The sequence below is a fragment of the Carassius gibelio genome, chromosome B22 (genome assembly GCF_023724105.1).
Source record: "Carassius gibelio isolate Cgi1373 ecotype wild population from Czech Republic chromosome B22, carGib1.2-hapl.c, whole genome shotgun sequence".
In the NCBI taxonomy this organism is placed as follows: domain Eukaryota; kingdom Metazoa; phylum Chordata; class Actinopteri; order Cypriniformes; family Cyprinidae; genus Carassius; species Carassius gibelio.
Genome location: NC_068417.1, coordinates 10034764 through 10057612, shown reverse-complemented (window position 1 = coordinate 10057612; position 22849 = coordinate 10034764). Strand labels below are relative to the sequence as shown.

The 22849-nt window shown below is 43.3% G+C and overlaps 2 protein-coding genes across 32 annotated transcripts in view; both read left to right on the top strand.

Annotated features, from left to right (window-relative positions):
- The first annotated feature begins 1224 nt into the window (after window positions 1-1224).
- On the top strand, window positions 1225-4167 carry LOC127987323 (CD48 antigen). The gene is made up of 6 exons (XM_052589604.1): window positions 1225-1458; window positions 1995-2324; window positions 2707-3027; window positions 3234-3527; window positions 3617-3656; window positions 4011-4167. The coding sequence occupies exons 1-5, from the start codon at window positions 1407-1409 to the stop codon at window positions 3631-3633; spliced, it is 1014 nt and encodes a 337-aa protein (XP_052445564.1). The 5' UTR covers window positions 1225-1406; the 3' UTR covers window positions 3634-3656; window positions 4011-4167.
- The window catches only part of LOC127987304 (uncharacterized), a 232118-nt gene continuing 212902 nt past the window's right edge, over window positions 3634-22849 (top strand). For 5 of the 31 annotated variants that reach the window (XR_008161159.1, XR_008161158.1, XR_008161160.1 and 2 more), the window contains exons 1-5: window positions 4570-5156; window positions 5278-5598; window positions 5756-6061; window positions 6337-6648; window positions 11602-11879. Coding sequence is in view for 20 of the 31 variants with exons in the window: in XM_052589566.1 (XP_052445526.1) it covers window positions 5099-5156; window positions 5278-5598; window positions 5756-6061; window positions 6337-6648; window positions 11602-11879 (1275 nt within the window). In the remaining 11 variants the exon portion in view is untranslated. The other 26 variants (XR_008161162.1, XR_008161161.1, XR_008161163.1 and 23 more) reach the window with 19 other exon arrangements.

Below are 22849 nucleotides of genomic sequence, written 5' to 3'. Positions count from 1 at the left end.
TGTGCAATTCAAACACTGTGGGGTACTGTGGAAACGGAAGACGTGGAGACCTGCGAGGGTTTTATACAGACCCTGAATTTCCTGAGCATTGCCCAGACTGCCAGTTTTAGGGGCACAAAACGTTATAGTCCATTGATCTAGGCTGAATTTAAGTCACAAAAAATAGTGATATGATCTGAACAATATATATTTATATAAGGTGGTTCTTGTGAATGCAGTTTGCATGAATTATTGATGTTATAATATTAAGTATATTATTGAGAATTGCTTTATATAAAGAGATATGATAAAGATCATATCTCAGTTTGCACACAGCTTTTATATGATATATTTTAAGTCATAAAAGTAAAATGACAATACAGAAAAGACATGTGCAATTAAGCCTGCAAAGAATGCTGTCTATCCACTGGTAAAAACAGAAAATAAATATGCTGTCTATCCAAAATATAAGGTGAAAATATAAAATAAATATATCTCAATCCAGAGGAGAAAATAGGAAATAAAATTGCTATCCATCTAGCGGTGAAAACGGAAATTAGCAAGGCAAGGCACTGAACCCCCAACTGGTCCCCGGGCGCCGTAGCATAAATGACTGCCCACTGCTCTGGGTGTTTGTTCACGGTGTGTGTGTGTGTGTGTGTGTGTGTGTTCACTGCTGTATGTGTGTGCACTTCGGATGGGTTAAATGCAGAGCACGAATTCTGAGTATGGGTTGCCAAACTTGGCTGTATGTCACGTCATTTAAATAATAAAAAAAATGTATTATAGATAAAAAAGGCTTAGATGTATTCTTGACCCAAATACATTTTTCGCAGAAAAAGAACGACAGTGGTCCTAAACAACAACCCTGAGGGACACCCCAAAGAAACACATGAATTATGACTTAGACATGTTCTTGATTGCTATTGTAAGATTCACCCAAATGCCTTTCTTTTAGAACAACAATGGAAGCAATAAAAATGTGCAAAAAAAAGAGAAATGATATACAAGTGCTATAACAAGTCTCAGTTAGCTTAAACGCAGGACACAATAGCACGTTTTTTTATTATATAATAAGAAGAAAATGGATAGAATAGAAAAGGTACAGAGCAAGCTAGTGCTAGAGGTCTTTTTTGCTTTTGTTATTTGCTTGACTTAAACTTTGTTCACTGCTTGTATGTTGTGCCTTGCATCTGTCAGACTGTTTGCTGATTTTCTGAACTTTGCCTTTCCCTGGTTTTGAAATGAAGCATCAGCAAAACCCTATTTATTTTCCCTATACAAAAGAGGATGGACGAATGAGCATAAACTGTGCTTGAGGTTAGGGGTGGATTCACACACAAGATAAATATCACACTCGTGTTTCAGATCAATCTCAGTGTTTCAAACATTTCAAGGGTTGCCATTGCGGGCTTTTCAGTGAACCAATGAAGAAAATGTTTGTCAAGTTACTTTTGTTGTTTTTGTGGAATCTGATTGGTGAGTTAAAATAAAAAAATGTTTCTCTTTTGCTACATGACTAGTTAGATTAGTCACATCAATTTAGTATTCACAAAAAACTCAAGTTATGTGACATGCTTTTAAAAACTACACAGATATTTAGTAGCTATTCAGCTGTATTTTTCTGAAATATGATGACTAATTCTTCAGTGTTGGCTAATTTCCATCTCGTGAAGCCCTAGTTTAGACACTCAGACCTTGTGCTGTATTTTGAAATCAGTAATGTGATGAAACTTTTGGTCAGAGAGGACATATACTGTCATGGAGCTGAGTGCAGTCCAGTGTTTTACATGCACTTCTTCAAATCAGCAGAAAGCACAGAGACCAATATTGAAAACAATCATCTCCTGTCACTGATGCAACCTCCCTGAAATGTAATCGGCTCTAAATGTTCTCATCTGAAGTATATGTTTTCTGTGTATGATGTTGTGTGGAGCACAAATCAACTTTTATTCCAAATTACAAACATACAATTATCAAGACAAATACCGGCTTGCTTCCGTTGTGTCCCACAGGTGTGTTTGGTTTTAAAGTGAGCATCTCAGTGAACGAGGGAGAGTCGATCACTCTTAACTCTGGTCTCACTGAAATACAGACAGATGATGACATAGTGTGGACGTTTGGAAATGACAGGTCTACTATAGCTATAATCAACAGAGTGACCAAAAGTATACTTGATAATCCTGATGTGAGATTCAGAGACAGACTGAAGCTGGATCACCAGACTGTATCTCTGACCATCACCGAAAGCAGAATATTAGACTCTGGACTTTATGAAGTGACCGTCACCAACAGCAGGGATTTAGAGATTAAATACAATTCGATGTTCGATGTTTCTGTCTACGGTGAGTCACAATTAAACTTATTTGTGCTACTAATACACATTTAGGGCAATGCAAAGACTTTTTACACTAACAAGAAAGTTTTACTTCTTTATAACAATGACCACAAGGGAATTTTGGTTTCTCAGTTAATGAATATCACACACATAAAATAACAGTCAGATTCATCAATGTTTCACATTCACTTTTCACTTCTACTTCATTCGTTTTATTTCGTGTGGCGATGCCTCACTGAGTCTCAGTAAATGCATTCAGTCAGTGACTAATAAAATACTGTTACTCACTCTTCATTTATCCTCACATGTGCTTACATGATTAAACGTATTTCAGTGAAGGCTTTAATTATTGTATAACTATATACTGTGACAAACTCTGTGCACTACAGAAAGGTTTGTTGAGACCGATACAAAGAAGTCAGCGATGGAGGGAGATTCAGTCACTCTACACAGTGGTCGTACTTATCTGAATGATGACTGGATTCAGTGGTGGTTTATAAATAAAGACAATTTAATAGCTGAAATCAATATACCAGAGAGCAGATTCTCTGTGTATGATGATGTTCTTGATGGGAGATTCAGAGACAGACTGAAGCTGGACGATCAAACTGGATCTCTGACCATCACAAACATCACAACTCAACACACTGGAGAATATGAACTAGAGTACAACACTTGGAGCAGGCCTTCTTTTCATCTCAATGTCTACAGTGAGTTAATGATCTTTTTCTTGTGTTCTATTAATTATTGCTGATAATAGAAACTCATCATATTTAGTTGTTGTTTTATTCTTTTTTTCTTTACAATTATTCCACCTAAATTTGTTTAACTTTCTACCGTATATCAGATGTTGTGAAATGCTCTGCTTGAACATCTTCATTCATCCTCATTTCTCTTTATTCTCTCATGTTTCCAGCTCATCTACCTGTTCCTGTCATCAGCAGAAACACTTCACAATATTCATCATCATCATCACAGCAGAATTGTTCACTGTTGTGTTCAGTGGTGAATGTGAGTCATGTGACTCTCTCCTGGTACAAAGGAAACAGTTTATTGTCCAGCATCAGTGTGTCTGATCTCAGCATCAGTCTCTCTCTACCTCTGGAGGTGGAATATCAGGAGAAAAACAGCTACAGCTGTGTGATCAACAATCCCATCACAAACCAGACCACACATCTGGACATCACTCAGCTCTGTCACACATGTACAGGTACAGCAGAGCTGATATTAGTTGATGTTGGTGCTGATATTAATGTTTATTGACAGAGCTGATCTCAGTTTGATGTTTTTATTCCTCAGATTTGGTGAAGCTGTGATCCGATTGGTCCTCTTTGCTCGGGTGGGCGTGGCTACTGTCCTTGTTCGTGACATCAGATCCAGGACTGAATAATATTAAGCACATATGATAATGTGATTTCAGTGATTGACATGTAAATAATTGAATCTCCATTTATTTATAATGGCTTTATATATTCACCTCCTGGTATCAATGTTAATTTCCACTCTAAAAGATGATTTCAAAAACGCTTGATTGCTTGTTAAACCTGTTGTGATCAGATTTTTTCACAGCTAATGTGGTGTGACGTTTGATGCATACTATGTGTGATTCTTTTGTGATGTGATGCCAGTTTAATATACCACAGAATGCTAATAACTGAACATCATCTCAGTCTGTGAATGTTTCTCCTTTCAGCAGTGCATCCGTCAAGGCAAAAGTCTCAGGTAATCAAATGTGATTTTTTCAAAACGAACAATTACATTTACAGTTTACTTAATGTTTTCATTCATTTACACTCATTGTACAACACAAGAAAACATTATAAATGTGATTCACTGGTTTTTGAGTCAAATGGACTTTGCAGTGGTTTTCCTCTCTTTTATCTGTACAGTAACGTGGTTTGATCTGTTAGGTAGATAAACAGCTTCTGTTGTATGTTAGTATGTGTTAATAGTTTGTGGGTGAAGCGGTTTTTCCCTTCTAGTACGATAACCTCGTGCATGTGCATGCTTTCACTGCGTGATTTAACCTATTATCAGTGGCATTTAAATCACCCTGAAATGACTTTGTCATATTAAATATGATCTTTTATATTTAAACATATATAAAACTTTTGTATTTATATCATTTGATAATGAATATCATGCGAGCGACAGTGCTGTTTTCTAGAATATCAGCATGATTGCAAATGTGATATTGATTTCATGCAACAGGAAGTTAACATCTTCGTATCAGTTCACAGTGAATCCAGTGAACTCCATCTCTGCTGTGAGTTTAACATGCATTTGGGATACGCAACATGTGCCAGTTACACATTATTTCCATATTAGCATAATTTCCAGCATTTTTCTGGAAACAGGTCAGTGTCAAGTCAGTGCAAAGATATACTCTGACTCTGAAATACTTTGTTCAAGTTGGACACTGAAAATGTGTTGGAGCTCTTAATTTTGGACCGCCAAAGTGGGAACCACTGTAGTCTTAGCGCTAGTTTGATAAACCGTTTGTAAGCTTTATAAACACTGAACACGTGCAAACACGCTTTTGGCTGAGCTAGAGTGTCCTTGTGTAACTCAGCCACTCTTCTGCTATTAATCTTCAATCAGGCCCAGAATTAATGTGAAAATGTAAGATCAGCAAAAGCTCGTTGATTTTCATGACGATAAAGGAGATGGACATGTGAGCGGAAACACTGACTGGGGTAACATCCAGATACATATCAAAGCTTAGTTGTAAGTGTTTTCAGACATTTTAAGCATCACTGTTGTGGGTTTTTCAGAGAACCGATGAAGAACATGTTTCTCAGATTAGTCTTGTTCTGTTTGTGTTTCTGGCGTCTGGATGGTGAGTTTGAAATGTGTTTTTACGGCTTCAGTTCTGGTTAATTATTAAAAGTACTTTAGTAACGCTTCATTAAATCAAGATCTAGTGATTTTAAAGCTTTAATCTGTGATAAACTCTCCAGGTGAGTTGGGTGATATTCTGACACCAGTGTCCGTGATGGAGGGAGATTCATTCATTCTAAACTCTGGTCTTACTAAAATAACGGATGATAGTCTGATTCTGTGGGTGTGTTATCATGAAAACACTTTACTAGCTGAAATCAATAAACGGGCCGACAGCATCTCTGTATATGAAGATGTTCTTGATGGGAGATTCAGAAACAGACTGAAGCTGGACGATCAAACTGGATCTCTGACCATCATGAACATCACAACTAAAGATGCTGGACGTTATCAACTACACATCAACTGTATGAAGAAGGTTTTCTTTCTCACTGTCTATGGTGAGTTATATAATTGTTTTAAATGTTTTATTGTTTAATCGTCACAAAGATACAAGTATTCATCCACACGCCATTTTGCTTGTGCTGTTTTATGATATTATTTGTTTCGAATGTAAGCTTTTGTTTACTAAAACCCTGTTTGTGTTTGTTCTTCAAGTGTTTGGTGATGAAATGAAGTCAGTGTCAGTGACGGAGGGAGATTCAGTCACTCTGAACTCTGGTCTTACTCAAATAAGAGAAGATGATGGTCTGATTCAGTGGTTGTTTAAAGATGTTATAATAGCTTTAATCAGCGAAGTGACTAAAGTCTACACTAATAACAAAGGGAAATTCAGCAACAGACTGAAGCTGGATCATGAAACTGGATCTCTGACCATCACGGACATCAAAATGAAACATTCTGGACGTTATAAACTTCAGATCAACAGTGTGGTCAAGAGTTTCATTCTCACTGTCAATGGTGGTGAATATGTGTTTTACCCGTTTGATTTTTTATTAGAGTCGATATCCTCGGTCTGCCACACTGAGCAGTTGTGCTTGTCTTCCTTTCTGTCTTTCTCCCATTTCACTTCATTTCTACTCTTTATACCATTCTGTATAAATGAAAACAAAAATGCAAAAAATTAAATCTAATGAAATAAAAAATAATAAAATAATGAATTAAAAATAGCAAACTATTTCAGTAAATCACAATAGAGTTATTTAAAGATTATAATCTGTTTTGTGTTTGTTTTCCAGGCATTGCAAATGCACGGATGTCAGTGTCAGTGATGGAGGGAGGTTCAGTCACTCTAAACGCTGGTCTTACTGAAATACAGACTGATGATCTGATTCAGTGGACATTTGGAAATAAAAACACCATAATAGCTGATGTATTGCCTGACAGATTCTCTGTGTATGATGATGTTCTTGATGGGAGATTCAGAAACAGACTGAAGCTGGACGATCAAACTGGATCTCTGACCATCACAAACACCAGAACTGAACATGCTGGACTTTATGAACTACATACCACACGTATGATGATGATTTTCACTCTTAAAGTCTATGGTGGGTTAAATCTCTGGATTAAATACACCTATTTTATGTTTTAATCCCACAGCATTGAGATTATTAATCCACACCCCATGTTGTTTCTGTTTGTTCTTCAGGTGTTACAGATGCAGTGAAGTCAGTGTCAGTGTTGGAGGGGGATTCAGTCACTCTAAACTCTGATATTACTGGATTAGAGGAAGATGTGATTCAGTGGGTGTTCATCAACTCTTTAATAGCTCATATCAATGTAAAGGCTGACCACATTACTATATTTGATTATAATGATGGGAGATTCAGAGACAGACTGAAGCTGGACAGAAAAACTGGATCTCTGACCATCACAGACATCAGAAATGCACACTCTGGGCTTTATGAACTGCAGACCTACAGAGAGGTCAAATACTGGAAATTCAGTCTTACAGTGTATGGTGAGTTTAATTTGTTACAGCTTTATTATTTATTTTAATGAGTACAGCATTTGTGAAATTGCAGAAATTGTTGTTGTTTATTCCTTATTGTCTTTAATATTACCCTTATTTATCTTTATTCTCTGATGTTTTCAAGCTAGTCCACCTGTACCTGTCATTAGCAGAGACTGTTCTTCATCATCAGTATCATCAAAGACCAAATGTTCATTTCTGTGCTCAATGGTGAATGTGGGTCATGTGACTCTCTCCTGGTACAAAGGAAACAGTTTATTGTCCAGCATAAGTGTGTCTGATCTCAGCATCAGTCTCTCTCTACCTCTGGAGGTGGAATATCAGGAGAAAAACAGCTACAGCTGTGTGATCAACAATCCCATCACAAACCAGACCACACATCTGGACATCAGCAAACTCTGTCAACCATGTTCAGGTACAGCAGAGCTGATATTAGTTGATGTTGGTGCTGATATTAACGTTTATTGACTGAGCAGTTTGATGTTTTTATTCCTCAGACTCTGAACACTGTTGTGGGTCTACTGAAGCTGTGTTCCGATTGGTCGTAACTGCTCTGGTGGGCGTGGCTGCTGTGGCTGCTGTTGTTCTTCTGGTTTATGACATCAGATCTGGAAGAGCTGAACAAGATCGAGCACGTTTTCTCACATAAGAAACCTAGATCATGATGTAATTTCTAATATTACCATTTTAATCATTTATTAATCTTAAATGACTTTTTATATTAATCTGCTGGTATTGATTGACAGCTCATTTCCCCATTAGAAGATGATTTGATAACAAACAGCAACACATTCTCACATTAACGCTCAAAATATTGATAAATATTGGAAATTACCAAGATTGCTTTGCTCACACTTAATATAACATGCTTTTTTATATGTACAATTGAATCTCTCATATTTGATAAGACAGTGATGCTCCTCTACTGGCTGAACACATGAAAGCACATGAAAACATATCTCTCTTTGCCATTTGCAGGGTGAGACGTATTTTTTTAAATCCACTTCGAACTGTTTTATTGATTATAGCCTCTTTCTCTAAGATCTCACTTTACTATAACGTTTTCCATATGTATATCAATAAAATCCATTATCATTCAGACCTTAAAGCCTCATTGATTTATTACATTTGGAATACTAACTTTATTTATGAAAGATTTTTGAAAAACACCCAAACAAACCTTTGTTGAATTGACATGAGAAAAGTGTCGGGTCTCGGGGCTAATCACTTGCATTTTGAATATGTGTTGTGTGTTTGGATAGCTCACCGCGTCTGTCTGTTTGATTTGAGTTTCCCCCTGCCCTCCTTGTTTCTCCGTTGTTACCTTAATTGTTTGCCACCTGATCTCCATTTCTTCTCATTTCTTCCCTTAATAATTCCCTGTGTTTCTATGTCCATTGTCAGACTGTTGTAACTCGTACCAATAGCTCTGATCTACTAGCTGGTCTGTGTACTCACCTTGTCGTGTCTTGTCTTCAGGCTTCAGTGTCCTGTTCTCACGAACGCAGTGCCCGGTCTCTGCTGTCAAATGAGCTAAACTGATGAACGTTACTCATCTGCTCTGTCTCATCTGCTTCGACCTCTCATTCTCTCACTCGGGTGCCGGCATTCCTCGACCCTACGAGCTAAACTGTGGAACGTTATTCATCTGCAGAAGAAGGACGGCTCCCTGCGCCCCTGTATTGATTACAGAGGTTTGAATGACATTACAATAAAGAACAGGTACCCCATACCTTTAATGTCTTCTGCTTTTGAATTGTTGCAGGGAGCTCGGGTCTTCAACAAGTTAGATGTGCACAACGCCTACAACTTGGTGCGCATTCAGGAGGGGGATGAGTGGAAGACTGTGTTTAACACCCCTTTGGGACACTACGAGTACTTGGTTCTTCCGTTTGGTCTTACCAATGCTCCAGCCGTTTTCCAGGGACTCGTCAACAGCATGTTGGGTGACATAATTAATCAATTTGTCTTTGTGTATTTGGATGATATCTTGATTTTCTCCCCCTCTCTCCAATTACACATTCAGCATGTCAGACGGGTTCTCCACTGGTTGCTAGAAAACAAGTCTTCAAGGCAGAATATTGCGAATTCCATGCTGAGTCTTTTACATTCCTTTTATCCACGTTATTTTTACAGGAGGGATCAAGCCTGATCCCGCTAAGATAGAAGATGTCGCCCAGTGACCGGTCCCTGATTCCCATAAGGCTCTGCAGCGTTTCCTGGGTTTTGCCAACTTCTACCATCAATACATCAGGAATTTTGGTCAGATTGCTGCACCGGTCACAGCCTTAACCTCCACTAAGGTGTCCTTCAGATGGAACCGGGAGGAGCAGGTAGCCGTTGACATTTTAAAGTCCCGTTTTGTCTCTGCACCTGTTCTGTTGGTACCAGATCCTGAGGCCCAGTTCATTGTCGAGGTTGATGCTTCGGATGTTGGGGTTGGCGCAGTTCTATATCAGCATTCCCTCTGTGACGGGAAGGTCCACCCGTTTGCGTTCTTCTCTCGTTGTCTCAGCCCTGCAGAACATAACTACGACATCGGCAATAGAGAGCTAATGGCGGTACGATTGGCCTTGGGTGAGTGGCGTCACTGGTTGGAGGGGTCGGTGCAGCCCCTCTTGGTCTGGACGGATCACAAGAACCTGGAATACATCCGTTCGGCCAAGAGGCTGGGCGCTCTTCTTTGCCAGATTCAACTTCCCCCTCTGGTACCGGCCGGGATCTAAGAACACCAAATACGATGCCCTCTCTCGCCTGTTCGAGGCCCGAGGGAGGGAGTTTGTGGCCGAGGCCATCCTTCCTGAGGGGGTGGTGGTCGGGGCTCTTTCGTGGGGTATCGAGCAACAGGTAGAGGAGGCCGGTCGAGGGGTGCAGGTGCCAGGAGAGTGCCTAGTGGGCAGGTTGCCGGTGCCGGCAGCGCTGTGCATTGAGGTCTTTGAGTGGGGTCACGCATCCAGGTTAGTCTGCCATCCAAGTATTCAGAGAATGTTGTCTGCCATCCGACAACGCTTCTGGTGGCCTGCTATGGCCGCAGATGTTAGACCGTTTGTGTTGGCCTGCCCCACATGTGCCCAATGTAAGCCTGTCAATCGCCCTCCTGATGGTCTATTTAATGCTCTCCCTATCCCTTCCCGCCCTTGGTCACACATCGCCCTTGATTTTTTCCTCTGGGCTTTCACTGTCGAAGGGTAACACTGTGATTCTCACTGTGGTGGATCGCTTTTCCAAAGCAGTTAATTTCATCCCCCTGCCCAAGCTGCCCTCCGCCTGGGAGATCGCCCAACTGGTGGTGGATCACGTCTTCCGTCTCCATGGGTTGCCGGTGGATGTGGTTTCAGATAGGGGTCCCCAGTTCGTCTCCCGGTACTGGAGGGAATTTTGTAGGCAGATTGGGGCCTCTGCGAGTCTGTCTTCAGGTTTTCATCCCCAGACCAATGGGCAGTGTGAGCGGGCCAGCTAGGATCTAGGAAGAATGCTCTGCTGTCTAACATCCAACAATCTGAATTCCTGGTGCCAGCAGCTCTCCTGGGCAGAATACACTCAAAACACCCTTCCTGTGGCCACGTCAGCTATATCTCCTTTTGAGTGTGCCATTGGTTATAACCCACCTCTGTTCCTGTCACAGGAACCAGACACAGTGGTTCCATCCACCCTGGCTTTCGTCCAGCGCTGCCGTCGCACTTGGGAGAAAGTCAGGAGAATTTCGGTCCAAACCTCTGACCGAATCAAGACTGCAGCCGATCGTCGCCGGTCCTCTCCTCCTGCCTATGTGTGTGGTCAGCAGGTTTGGCTTTCTACCAAGGATCTGCCTCTCTGGGTGCCTTCTCGTAAGCTGGCACCCAGATTCATTGGGCCATTCGGCATCACCAAGGTGGTTAGTCCGGTGGCGATCAGGCTCAAGCTTCCTCCTACTCTTGGTCAGGTTCATCCGGTGTTTCATGTTTCTAGGGTCAAGCTGGTGTTCTCTTCCCCCCTTAATCCTGCTTGTAGTTGACCCACCCCCCACCCCCTCATCTTGTGGATGGATCTCCTACCTATACGGTTAAGAGATTACTCGATGAGCGGCGCCGCGGCAGGGGGTTTCACTATCTTGTGGACTGGGAGGGTTATGGTTCAGAGGAGAGGGCCTGGGTGCCGTCCCGTGACATTCTGGACTGCTCGTTGATTGAGGACTTCCATCGGCATCGAGGTAGGCCCCTTCCTGGAGGCGCCAGGTGACTGTCGGGTTCGGGGCTAATCACCTGCCTTTTGGGGTTGTGAATATGTGTTGTGTGTTTGGATGGTTTGACAGCTCACCGTGTCTGTCTGTTTAATTTGAGTTTCCCCCCACCCTCCGTGTTTCTCTGTTGTTACCTTAATTGTACATGCTGGACTTTATGAACTACATGCCACACGTATGATGATGATTTTCACTCTTAAAGTCTATGGTGGGTTAAATCTCTGGATTAGATACACCTATTTTATGTTTTAATCCCACAGCATTGAGATTATTAATCCACACCCCATGTTGTTTCTGTTTGTTCTTCAGGTGTTACAGATGCAGTGAAGTCAGTGTCAGTGTTGGAGGGGGATTCAGTCACTCTAAACTCTGATATTACTGGATTAGAGGAAGATGTGATTCAGTGGGTGTTCATCAACTCTTTAATAGCTCATATCAATGTAAAGGCTGACCACATTACTATATTTGATTATAATGATGGGAGATTCAGAGACAGACTGAAGCTGGACAAAAAAACTGGATCTCTGACCATCACAGACATCAGAATTGCACACTCTGGACTTTATGAACTGCAGACCTACAGAGAGGTCAAATACTGGAAATTCAGTCTTACAATCTATGGTGAGTTTAATTTGTTACAGCTTTATTATTTATTTTAATGAGTAAAGCATTTGTGAAATTGCAGAAATTGTTGTTGTTTATTCCTTATTGTCTTTAATATTACCCTTATTTATCTTTATTCTCTGATGTTTTCAAGCTAGTCCACCTGTACCTGTCATTAGCAGAGACTGTTCTTCATCATCAGTATCGTCAAAGACCAAATGTTCATTTCTGTGCTCAATGGTGAATGTGGGTCATGTGACTCTCTCCTGGTACAAAGGAAACAGTTTATTGTCCAGCATCGGTGTGTCTGATCTCAGCATCAGTCTCTCTCTACCTCTGGAGGTGGAATATCAGGAGATAAACAGCTACAGCTGTGTGATCAACAATCCCATCACAAACCAGACCACACATCTGGTCATCAGCAAACTCTGTCAACCATGTTCAGGTACAGCAGAGCTGATATTAGTTGATGTTGGTTCTGATATTAACGTTTATTGACTGAGCAGTTTGATGTTTTTATTCCTCAGACTCTGAACACTGTTGTGGTTCTACTGAAGCTGTGTTCCGATTGGTCGTAACTGCTCTGGTGGGCGTGGCTGCTGTGGCTGCTATTGTTCTTCTGGTTTATGACATCAGATCCAGAAGAGCTGAACAAGATCGAGCACATTTTCTCACATAAGAAACCTAGATCATGATGTAATTTCTAATATTACCATTTTAATCATTTATTAATCTTAAATGACTTTTTATATTAATCTGCTGGTATTGATTGACAGCTCATTTCCCCATTAGAAGATGATTTGAGAACAAACAGCAACACATTCTCACATTAACGTTCAAAATATTGATAAATATTGAAAATTACCAAGATTGCTTTGCTCACACTTAATATAACATGCTTTTTTATATGTACAATTGAATCTCTCATATTTGATAAGACAGTGATGCTCCTCTACTGGCTGAACACATGAAAGCACATGAAAACATATCTCTCTTTGCCATTTGCAGGGTGAGACGTATTTTTTTAAATCCACTTCGAACTGTTTTATTGATTATAGCCTCTTTCTCTAAGATCTCACTTTACTATAACGTTTTCCATATGTATATCAATAAAATCCATTATCATTCAGACCTTAAAGCCTCATTGATTTATTACATTTGGAATACTAACTTTATTTATAAAAGATTTTTGAAAAACACCCAAACAAACCTTTGTTGAATTGGCATGAGAAAAGTGTCGGGTCTCGGGGCTAATCACTTGCATTTTGAATATGTGTTGTGTGTTTGGATAGCTCACCGCGTCTGTCTGTTTGATTTGAGTTTCCCCCTGCCCTCCTTGTTTCTCCGTTGTTACCTTAATTGTTTGCCACCTGATCTCCATTTCTTCTCATTTCTTCCCTTAATAATTCCCTGTGTTTCTCTGTCCATTGTCAGACTGTTGTAACTCGTACCAATAGCTCTGATCTACTAGCTGGTCTGTGTACTCACCTTGTCGTGTCTTGTCTTCAGGCTTCAGTGTCCTGTTCTCACGAACGCAGTGCCCGGTCTCTGCTGTCAAATGAGCTAAACTGATGAACGTTACTCATCTGCTCTGTCTCATCTGCTTCGACCTCTCATTCTCTCACTCGGGTGCCGGCATTCCTCGACCCTACGAGCTAAACTGTGGAACGTTACTCATCTGCAGAAGAAGGACGGCTCCCTGCGCCCCTGTATTGATTACAGAGGTTTGAATGACATTACAATAAAGAACAGGTACCCCCTACCTTTAATGTCTTCTGCTTTTGAATTGTTGCAGGGAGCTCGGGTCTTCAACAAGTTAGATGTGCACAACGCCTACAACTTGGTGCGCATTCAGGAGGGGGATGAGTGGAAGACTGTGTTTAACACCCCTTTGGGACACTACGAGTACTTGGTTCTTCCGTTTGGTCTTACCAATGCTCCAGCCTTTTTCCAGGGACTCGTCAACAGCATGTTGGGTGACATAATTAATCAATTTGTCTTTGTGTATTTGGATGATATCTTGATTTTCGCCCCCTCTCTCCAATTACACATTCAGCATGTCAGACGGGTTCTCCACAGGTTGCTAGAAAACAAGTCTTCAAGGCAGAATATTGCGAATTCCATGCTGAGTCTTTTACATTCTATTTATCCACGTTATTTTTACAGGAGGGATCAAGCCTGATCCCGCTAAGATAGAAGATGTCGCCCAGTGACCGGTCCCTGATTCCCATAAGGCTCTGCAGCGTTTCCTGGGTTTTGCCAACTTCTACCATCAATACATCAGGAATTTTGGTCAGATTGCTGCACCGGTCACAGCCTTAACCTCCACTAAGGTGTCCTTCAGATGGAACCGGGAGGCGCAGGTAGCCTTTGACATTTTAAAGTCCCGTTTTGTCTCTGCACCTGTTCTGTTGGTACCAGATCCTGAGGCCCAGTTCATTGTCGAGGTTGATGCTTCGGATGTTGGGGTTGGCGCAGTTCTATATCAGCATTCCCTCTGTGACAGGAAGGTCCACCCGTTTGCGTTCTTCTCTCGTCGTCTCAGCCCTGCAGAACATAACTACGAAATCGGCAATAGAGAGCTAATGGCGGTACGATTGGCCTTGGGTGAGTGGCGTCACTGGTTGGAGGGGTCGGTGCAGCCCCTCTTGGTCTGGACGGATCACAAGAACCTGGAATACATCCGTTCGGCCAAGAGGCTGGGCGCTCTTCTTTTGCCGCTTCAACTTCCCCCTCTGGTACCGGCCGGGATCTAAGAACACCAAATACGATGCCCTCTCTCGCCTGTTCGAGGCCCGAGGGAGGGAGTTTGTGGCCGAGGCCATCCTTCCTGAGGGGGTGGTGGTCGGGGGCTCTTTCGTGGGGTATCGAGCAACAGGTAGAGGAGGCCGGTCGAGGGGTGCAGGTGCCAGGAGAGTGCCCGGTGGGCAGGTTGCCGGTGCCGGCAGCGCTGTGCATTGAGGTCTTTGAGTGGGGTCAGGCATCCAGGTTAGTCTGCCATCCAAGTATTCAGAGAATGTTGTCTGCCATCCGACAACGCTTCTGGTGGCCTGCTATGGCCACAGATGTTAGACCGTTTGTGTTGGCCTGCCCCACATGTGCCCAATGTAAGCCTGTCAATCGCCCTCCTGATGGTCTATTTAATGCTCTCCCTATCCCTTCCCGCCCTTGGTCACACATCGCCCTTGATTTTTTCCTCTGGGCTTCCACTGTCGAAGGGTAACACTGTGATTCTCACGGTGGTGGATCGCTTTTCCAAAGCAGTTAATTTCATCCCCCTGTCCAAGCTGCCCTCCGCCTGGGAGATCGCCCAACTGGTGGTGGATCACGTCATCCGTCTCCATGGGTTGCCGGTGGATGTGGTTTCAGATAGGGGTCCCCAGTTCGTCTCCCGGTACTGGAGGGAATTTTGTAGGCAGATTGGGGCCTCTGCGAGTCTGTCTTCAGGTTTTCATCCCCAGACCAATGGGCAGTGTGAGCGGGCCAGCTAGGATCTAGGAAGAATGCTCTGCTGTCTAACATCCAACAATCTGAGTTCCTGGTGCCAGCAGCTCTCCTGGGCAGAATACGCTCATAACACCCTTCCTGTGGCCACATCAGCTATATCTCCTTTTGAGTGTGCCGTTGGTTATAACCAACCTCTGTTCCTGTCACAGGAACCAGACACAGTGGTTCCATCCACCCTGGCTTTCGTCCAGCGCTGCCGTCGCACTTGGGAGAAAGTCAGGAGAATTTCGGTCCAAACCTCTGACCGAATCAAGACTGCAGCCGATCGTCGCCGGTCCTCTCCTCCTGCCTATGTGTGTGGTCAGCAGGTTTGGCTTTCTACCAAGGATCTGCCTCTCTGGGTGCCTTCTCGTAAGCTGGCACCCAGATTCATTGGGCCATTCGGCATCACCAAGGTGGTTAGTCCGGTGGCGATCAGGCTCAAGCTTCCTCCTACTCTTGGTCAGGTTCATCCGGTGTTTCATGTTTCTAGGGTCAAGCTGGTGTTCTCTTCCCCCCTTAATCCTGCTTGTAGTTGACCCACCCCCCACCCCCTCATCTTGTGGATGGATCTCCTACCTATACGGTTAAGAGATTACTCGATGAGCGGCGCCGCGGCAGGGGGTTTCACTATCTTGTGGACTGGGAGGGTTATGGTTCAGAGGAGAGGGCCTGGGTGCCGTCCCGTGACATTCTGGACTGCTCGTTGATTGAGGACTTCCATCGGCATCGAGGTAGGCCCCTTCCTGGAGGCGCCAGGTGACTGTCGGGTTCGGGGCTAATCACCTGCCTTTTGGGGTTGTGAATATGTGTTGTGTGTTTGGATGGTTTGACAGCTCACCGTGTCTGTCTGTTTAATTTGAGTTTCCCCCCACCCTCCGTGTTTCTCTGTTGTTACCTTAATTGTACATGCTGGACTTTATGAACTACATGCCACACGTATGATGATGATTTTCACTCTTAAAGTCTATGGTGGGTTAAATCTCTGGATTAGATACACCTATTTTATGTTTTAATCCCACAGCATTGAGATTATTAATCCACACCCCATGTTGTTTCTGTTTGTTCTTCAGGTGTTACAGATGCAGTGAAGTCAGTGTCAGTGTTGGAGGGGGATTCAGTCACTCTAAACTCTGATATTACTGGATTAGAGGAAGATGTGATTCAGTGGGTGTTCATCAACTCTTTAATAGCTCATATCAATGTAAAGGCTGACCACATTACTATATTTGATTATAATGATGGGAGATTCAGAGACAGACTGAAGCTGGACAAAAAAACTGGATCTCTGACCATCACAGACATCAGAATTGCACACTCTGGACTTTATGAACTGCAGACCTACAGAGAGGTCAAATACTGGAAATTCAGTCTTACAGTCTATGGTGAGTTTAATTTGTTACAGCTTTATTATTTATTTTAATGAGTAAAGCATTTGTGAAATTGCAGAAATTGTTGTTGTTTATTCCTTATTGTCTTTAATATTACCCTTATTTATCTTTATTCTCTGATGTTTTCAAGCTAGTCCACCTGTACCTGTCATTAGCAGAGACTGTTCTTCATCATCAGTATCGTCAAAGACCAAATGTTCATTTCTGTGCTCAATGGTGAATGTGGGTCATGTGACTCTCTCCTGGTACAAAGGAAACAGTTTATTGTCCAGCATCAGTGTGTCTGATCTCAGCATCAGTCTCTCTCTACCTCTGGAGGTGGAATATCAGGAGAAAAACAGCTACAGCTGTGTGATCAACAATCCCATCACAAACCAGACCACACATCTGGTCATCAGCAAACTCTGTCAACCATGTTCAGGTACAGCAGAGCTGATATTAGTTGATGTTGGTTCTGATATTAACGTTTATTGACTGAGCAGTTTGATGTTTTTATTCCTCAGACTCTGAACACTGTTGTGGTTCTACTGAAGCTGTGTTCCGATTGGTCGTAACTGCTCTGGTGGGCGTGGCTGCTGTGGCTGCTATTGTTCTTCTGGTTTATGACATCAGATCCAGAAGAGCTGAACAAGATCGAGCACATTTTCTCACATAAGAAACCTAGATCATGATGTAATTTCTAATATTACCATTTTAATCATTTATTAATCTTAAATGACTTTTTATATTAATCTGCTGGTATTGATTGACAGCTCATTTCCCCATTAGAAGATGATTTGAGAACAAACAGCAACACATTCTCACATTAACGTTCAAAATATTGATAAATATTGAAAATTACCAAGATTGCTTTGCTCACACTTAATATAACATGCTTTTTTATATGTACAATTGAATCTCTCATATTTGATAAGACAGTGATGCTCCTCTACTGGCTGAACACATGAAAGCACATGAAAACATATCTCTCTTTGCCATTTGCAGGGTGAGACGTATTTTTTTTAAATCCACTTCGAACTGTTTTATTGATTATAGCCTCTTTCTCTAAGATCTCACTTTACTATAACGTTTTCCATATGTATATCAATAAAATCCATTATCATTCAGACCTTAAAGCCTCATTGATTTATTACATTTGGAATACTAACTTTATTTATAAAAGATTTTTGAAAAACACCCAAACAAACCTTTGTTGAATTGGCATGAGAAAAGTGTCGGGTCTCGGGGCTAATCACTTGCATTTTGAATATGTGTTGTGTGTTTGGATAGCTCACCGCGTCTGTCTGTTTGATTTGAGTTTCCCCCTGCCCTCCTTGTTTCTCCGTTGTTACCTTAATTGTTTGCCACCTGATCTCCATTTCTTCTCATTTCTTCCCTTAATAATTCCCTGTGTTTCTCTGTCCATTGTCAGACTGTTGTAACTCGTACCAATAGCTCTGATCTACTAGCTGGTCTGTGTACTCACCTTGTCGTGTCTTGTCTTCAGGCTTCAGTGTCCTGTTCTCACGAACGCAGTGCCCGGTCTCTGCTGTCAAATGAGCTAAACTGATGAACGTTACTCATCTGCTCTGTCTCATCTGCTTCGACCTCTCATTCTCTCACTCGGGTGCCGGCATTCCTCGACCCTACGAGCTAAACTGTGGAACGTTACTCATCTGCAGAAGAAGGACGGCTCCCTGCGCCCCTGTATTGATTACAGAGGTTTGAATGACATTACAATAAAGAACAGGTACCCCCTACCTTTAATGTCTTCTGCTTTTGAATTGTTGCAGGGAGCTCGGGTCTTCAACAAGTTAGATGTGCACAACGCCTACAACTTGGTGCACATTCAGGAGGGGGATGAGTGGAAGACTGTGTTTAACACCCCTTTGGGACACTACGAGTACTTGGTTCTTCCGTTTGGTCTTACCAATGCTCCAGCCTTTTTCCAGGGACTCGTCAACAGCATGTTGGGTGACATAATTAATCAATTTGTCTTTGTGTATTTGGATGATATCTTGATTTTCGCCCCCTCTCTCCAATTACACATTCAGCATGTCAGACGGGTTCTCCACAGGTTGCTAGAAAACAAGTCTTCAAGGCAGAATATTGCGAATTCCATGCTGAGTCTTTTACATTCTATTTATCCACGTTATTTTTACAGGAGGGATCAAGCCTGATCCCGCTAAGATAGAAGATGTCGCCCAGTGACCGGTCCCTGATTCCCATAAGGCTCTGCAGCGTTTCCTGGGTTTTGCCAACTTCTACCATCAATACATCAGGAATTTTGGTCAGATTGCTGCACCGGTCACAGCCTTAACCTCCACTAAGGTGTCCTTCAGATGGAACCGGGAGGCGCAGGTAGCCTTTGACATTTTAAAGTCCCGTTTTGTCTCTGCACCTGTTCTGTTGGTACCAGATCCTGAGGCCCAGTTCATTGTCGAGGTTGATGCTTCGGATGTTGGGGTTGGCGCAGTTCTATATCAGCATTCCCTCTGTGACAGGAAGGTCCACCCGTTTGCGTTCTTCTCTCGTCGTCTCAGCCCTGCAGAACATAACTACGAAATCGGCAATAGAGAGCTAATGGCGGTACGATTGGCCTTGGGTGAGTGGCGTCACTGGTTGGAGGGGTCGGTGCAGCCCCTCTTGGTCTGGACGGATCACAAGAACCTGGAATACATCCGTTCGGCCAAGAGGCTGGGCGCTCTTCTTTTGCCGCTTCAACTTCCCCCTCTGGTACCGGCCGGGATCTAAGAACACCAAATACGATGCCCTCTCTCGCCTGTTCGAGGCCCGAGGGAGGGAGTTTGTGGCCGAGGCCATCCTTCCTGAGGGGGTGGTGGTCGGGGCTCTTTCGTGGGGTATCGAGCAACAGGTAGAGGAGGCCGGTCGAGGGGTGCAGGTGCCAGGAGAGTGCCCGGTGGGCAGGTTGCCGGTGCCGGCAGCGCTGTGCATTGAGGTCTTTGAGTGGGGTCAGGCATCCAGGTTAGTCTGCCATCCAAGTATTCAGAGAATGTTGTCTGCCATCCGACAACGCTTCTGGTGGCCTGCTATGGCCGCAGATGTTAGACCGTTTGTGTTGGCCTGCCCCACATGTGCCCAATGTAAGCCTGTCAATCGCCCTCCTGATGGTCTATTTAATGCTCTCCCTATCCCTTCCCGCCCTTGGTCACACATCGCCCTTGATTTTTTCCTCTGGGCTTCCACTGTCGAAGGGTAACACTGTGATTCTCACGGTGGTGGATCGCTTTTCCAAAGCAGTTAATTTCATCCCCCTGCCCAAGCTGCCCTCCGCCTGGGAGATCGCCCAACTGGTGGTGGATCACGTCATCCGTCTCCATGGGTTGCCGGTGGATGTGGTTTCAGATAGGGGTCCCCAGTTCGTCTCCCGGTACTGGAGGGAATTTTGTAGGCAGATTGGGGCCTCTGCGAGTCTGTCTTCAGGTTTTCATCCCCAGACCAATGGGCAGTGTGAGCGGGCCAGCTAGGATCTAGGAAGAATGCTCTGCTGTCTAACATCCAACAATCTGAGTTCCTGGTGCCAGCAGCTCTCCTGGGCAGAATACGCTCATAACACCCTTCCTGTGGCCACATCAGCTATATCTCCTTTTGAGTGTGCCGTTGGTTATAACCCACCTCTGTTCCTGTCACAGGAACCAGACACAGTGGTTCCATTCACCCTGGCTTTCGTCCAGCGCTGCCGTCGCACTTGGGAGAAAGTCAGGAGAATTTCGGTCCAAACCTCTGACCAAACCAAGACTGCAGCCGATCGTCGGCGGTCCTCTCCTCCTGCCTATGTGTGTGGTCAGCAGGTTTGGCTTTCTACCAAGGATCTGCCTCTCTGGGTGCCTTCTCGTAAGCTGGCACCGAGATTCATTGGGATCACCAAGGTGGTTAGTCCGGTGGCGATCAGGCTCAAGCTTCCTCCTACTCTTGGTCAGGTTCATCCGGTGTTTCATGTTTCTAGGGTCAAGCTGGTGTTCTCTTCCCCCCTTAATCCTGCTTGTAGTTGACCCACCCCCCACCCCCTCATCTTGTGGATGGATCTCCTACCTATACGGTTAAGAGATTACTCGATGAGCGGCGCCGCGGCAGGGGGTTTCACTATCTTGTGGACTGGGAGGGTTATGGTTCAGAGGAGAGGGCCTGGGTGCCGTCCCGTGACATTCTGGACTGCTCGTTGATTGAGGACTTCCATCGGCATCGAGGTAGGCCCCTTCCTGGAGGCGCCAGGCGACTGTCGGGTTCGGGGCTAATCACCTGCCTTTTGGGGTTGTGAATATGTGTTGTGTGTTTGGATGGTTTGACAGCTCACCGTGTCTGTCTGTTTAATTTGAGTTTCCCCCCACCCTCCGTGTTTCTCTGTTGTTACCTTAATTGTTTGCCACCTGATCTCCATTTCTTCTAATTTCTAACCCTTTATAATTCCTTGTGTTTTTCTGTTCATTGTCAGACTGTTGTTACTCATACCAATAGCTCCGATCTACTAACTGGTCTGTGTACTCACCTTGTCATGTCTTGTCTTCAGGCCCCAGTGTCCTGTTCTCACGAACGCAGTGCTCCTAGAATCTTCCAGCTCTCATTCCTCCGGTCTCGGCTGTCGAACGAGCTAAACTGATGAACGTTATTCATCTGCTCTGTCTCATCTGCTTTGACCTCTCATTCTCTTACTCGGGTGCTGGCATTCCTTGACCCTACAAGCTAAACTGTGGAATGTTACTCATCTGCTCTGTCTCATCTGCTTAAATAAAGCACAGTGTAAATCTGCAACTGAATCCAGCCTGTTTCTCCTGACAAAAAGAGAACCCTGTTTGAAAAGTATAGTGCAGTGGTTCCCAACCTTTTTCAGCTCGCGACCCACACAACCACACACATATGTTTGCGCGGCACACTTCAAAAAAATTTACTGACCCCACTATTGTTTGGTTAATAATTAAGTACTCAGAAGCTAGATTGTTAACTGTTTTTATTGAATGAACTAGGGCTGTGCGATATGGACAAAAAAATAAATAAATAACTATCGCGATTTCTTTGATCAATTTTGCGATTGTGACAAACAACCAATATGCTTTTACAGTCATAAATGCATTCAGGATTAATTTGAAACATATTCCCAAAAGAAAACCAATTAGAGCTTTATCCAAAAATTGTAACGCCTCTAGAACAGACATAAGTCAAAATTATCACTGTAGAAAAGATGTAACAAAATGTGTAGACTTATGGCAAAAAAAAAATCCCCTGCCTCAGATGTTTGCAGTGTGTATACAGTATGTGTATGCGGTCAGCAGTGAGAGCGCATAAATATAACGCAAAAGCACATTAAAATAATGCATGAGCGCGAATCTCTCTGTCCGCACGCAGATTTCCTTTGAGGTCAGGGCCGCGGAAAATCGTGCTATAAAACGATTTAGAAATCGCGCATGCTCAAATCGTGATTTTATGACGATTCCTATTAATCGCACAGCCCTAGAATGGACTGAAAATGAACAGTTCTTCTACACATTAGTTTAGACACCATAATTTCATGAATGAGCAGACAGAGAGGGTAATGTCATCTGTTCATCTCTCTGAGAAATCGGAGCAAGATAAGTCTGTGCTGACTCGCTTAAACTGCAAGTGTGTCTGTTTTTACTGCTTAGATCCAGGTCACCTGATTTCCACCTGAAAAATGCAACAGTACAGCTATTTCTCATGCTGGTTCTGTCTCTGAACACTCATTTCCATAGCTCTAGGATGCTGGCTACCAACGCTTCCTGTTAACTGGCTCTGGGTCTCTTTTAGCTGACTCACTTGGCCGACCAGTATCAATCCTGTGAGATACAGGGGCAGCTAAGTCCTTTATCTTAGCTAATACATTACCTTACCTAGGGGTGGTCAACTCTGGTCCTGAAGAGCCGCAGCCTTGCAGATTTCAGCTCCAAACCTAATTAAAATTCACCTGCCTCTAGCTTTCTAGTAACCCTTCAGGCCTTGGATAACTTATTCAGGGGGGGTGTTGGATTAGGGTTGAAGCAAAACTATACAGGACCGACGTTCGCCATCCCTGGGATATAGTCAATATCCAACAGGTTTTAAATAAAATGTAACATTGGTAAAAT

Excerpts from the sequence above, each read along its gene's own strand:
- LOC127987323 (XM_052589604.1), top strand. The coding sequence starts at position 1,407 with ATGAAGAAAATGTTTGTCAAGTTACTTTTGTTGTTTTTGTGGAATCTG. Across the intron at positions 1,459-1,994 it reads GTTTTTGTGGAATCTGATTG|GTGTGTTTGGTTTTAAAGTG; the intron begins GTGAGTTAAAAT and ends TGTGTCCCACAG. Across the intron at positions 3,028-3,233 it reads TTTTCATCTCAATGTCTACA|CTCATCTACCTGTTCCTGTC; the intron begins GTGAGTTAATGA and ends TCATGTTTCCAG.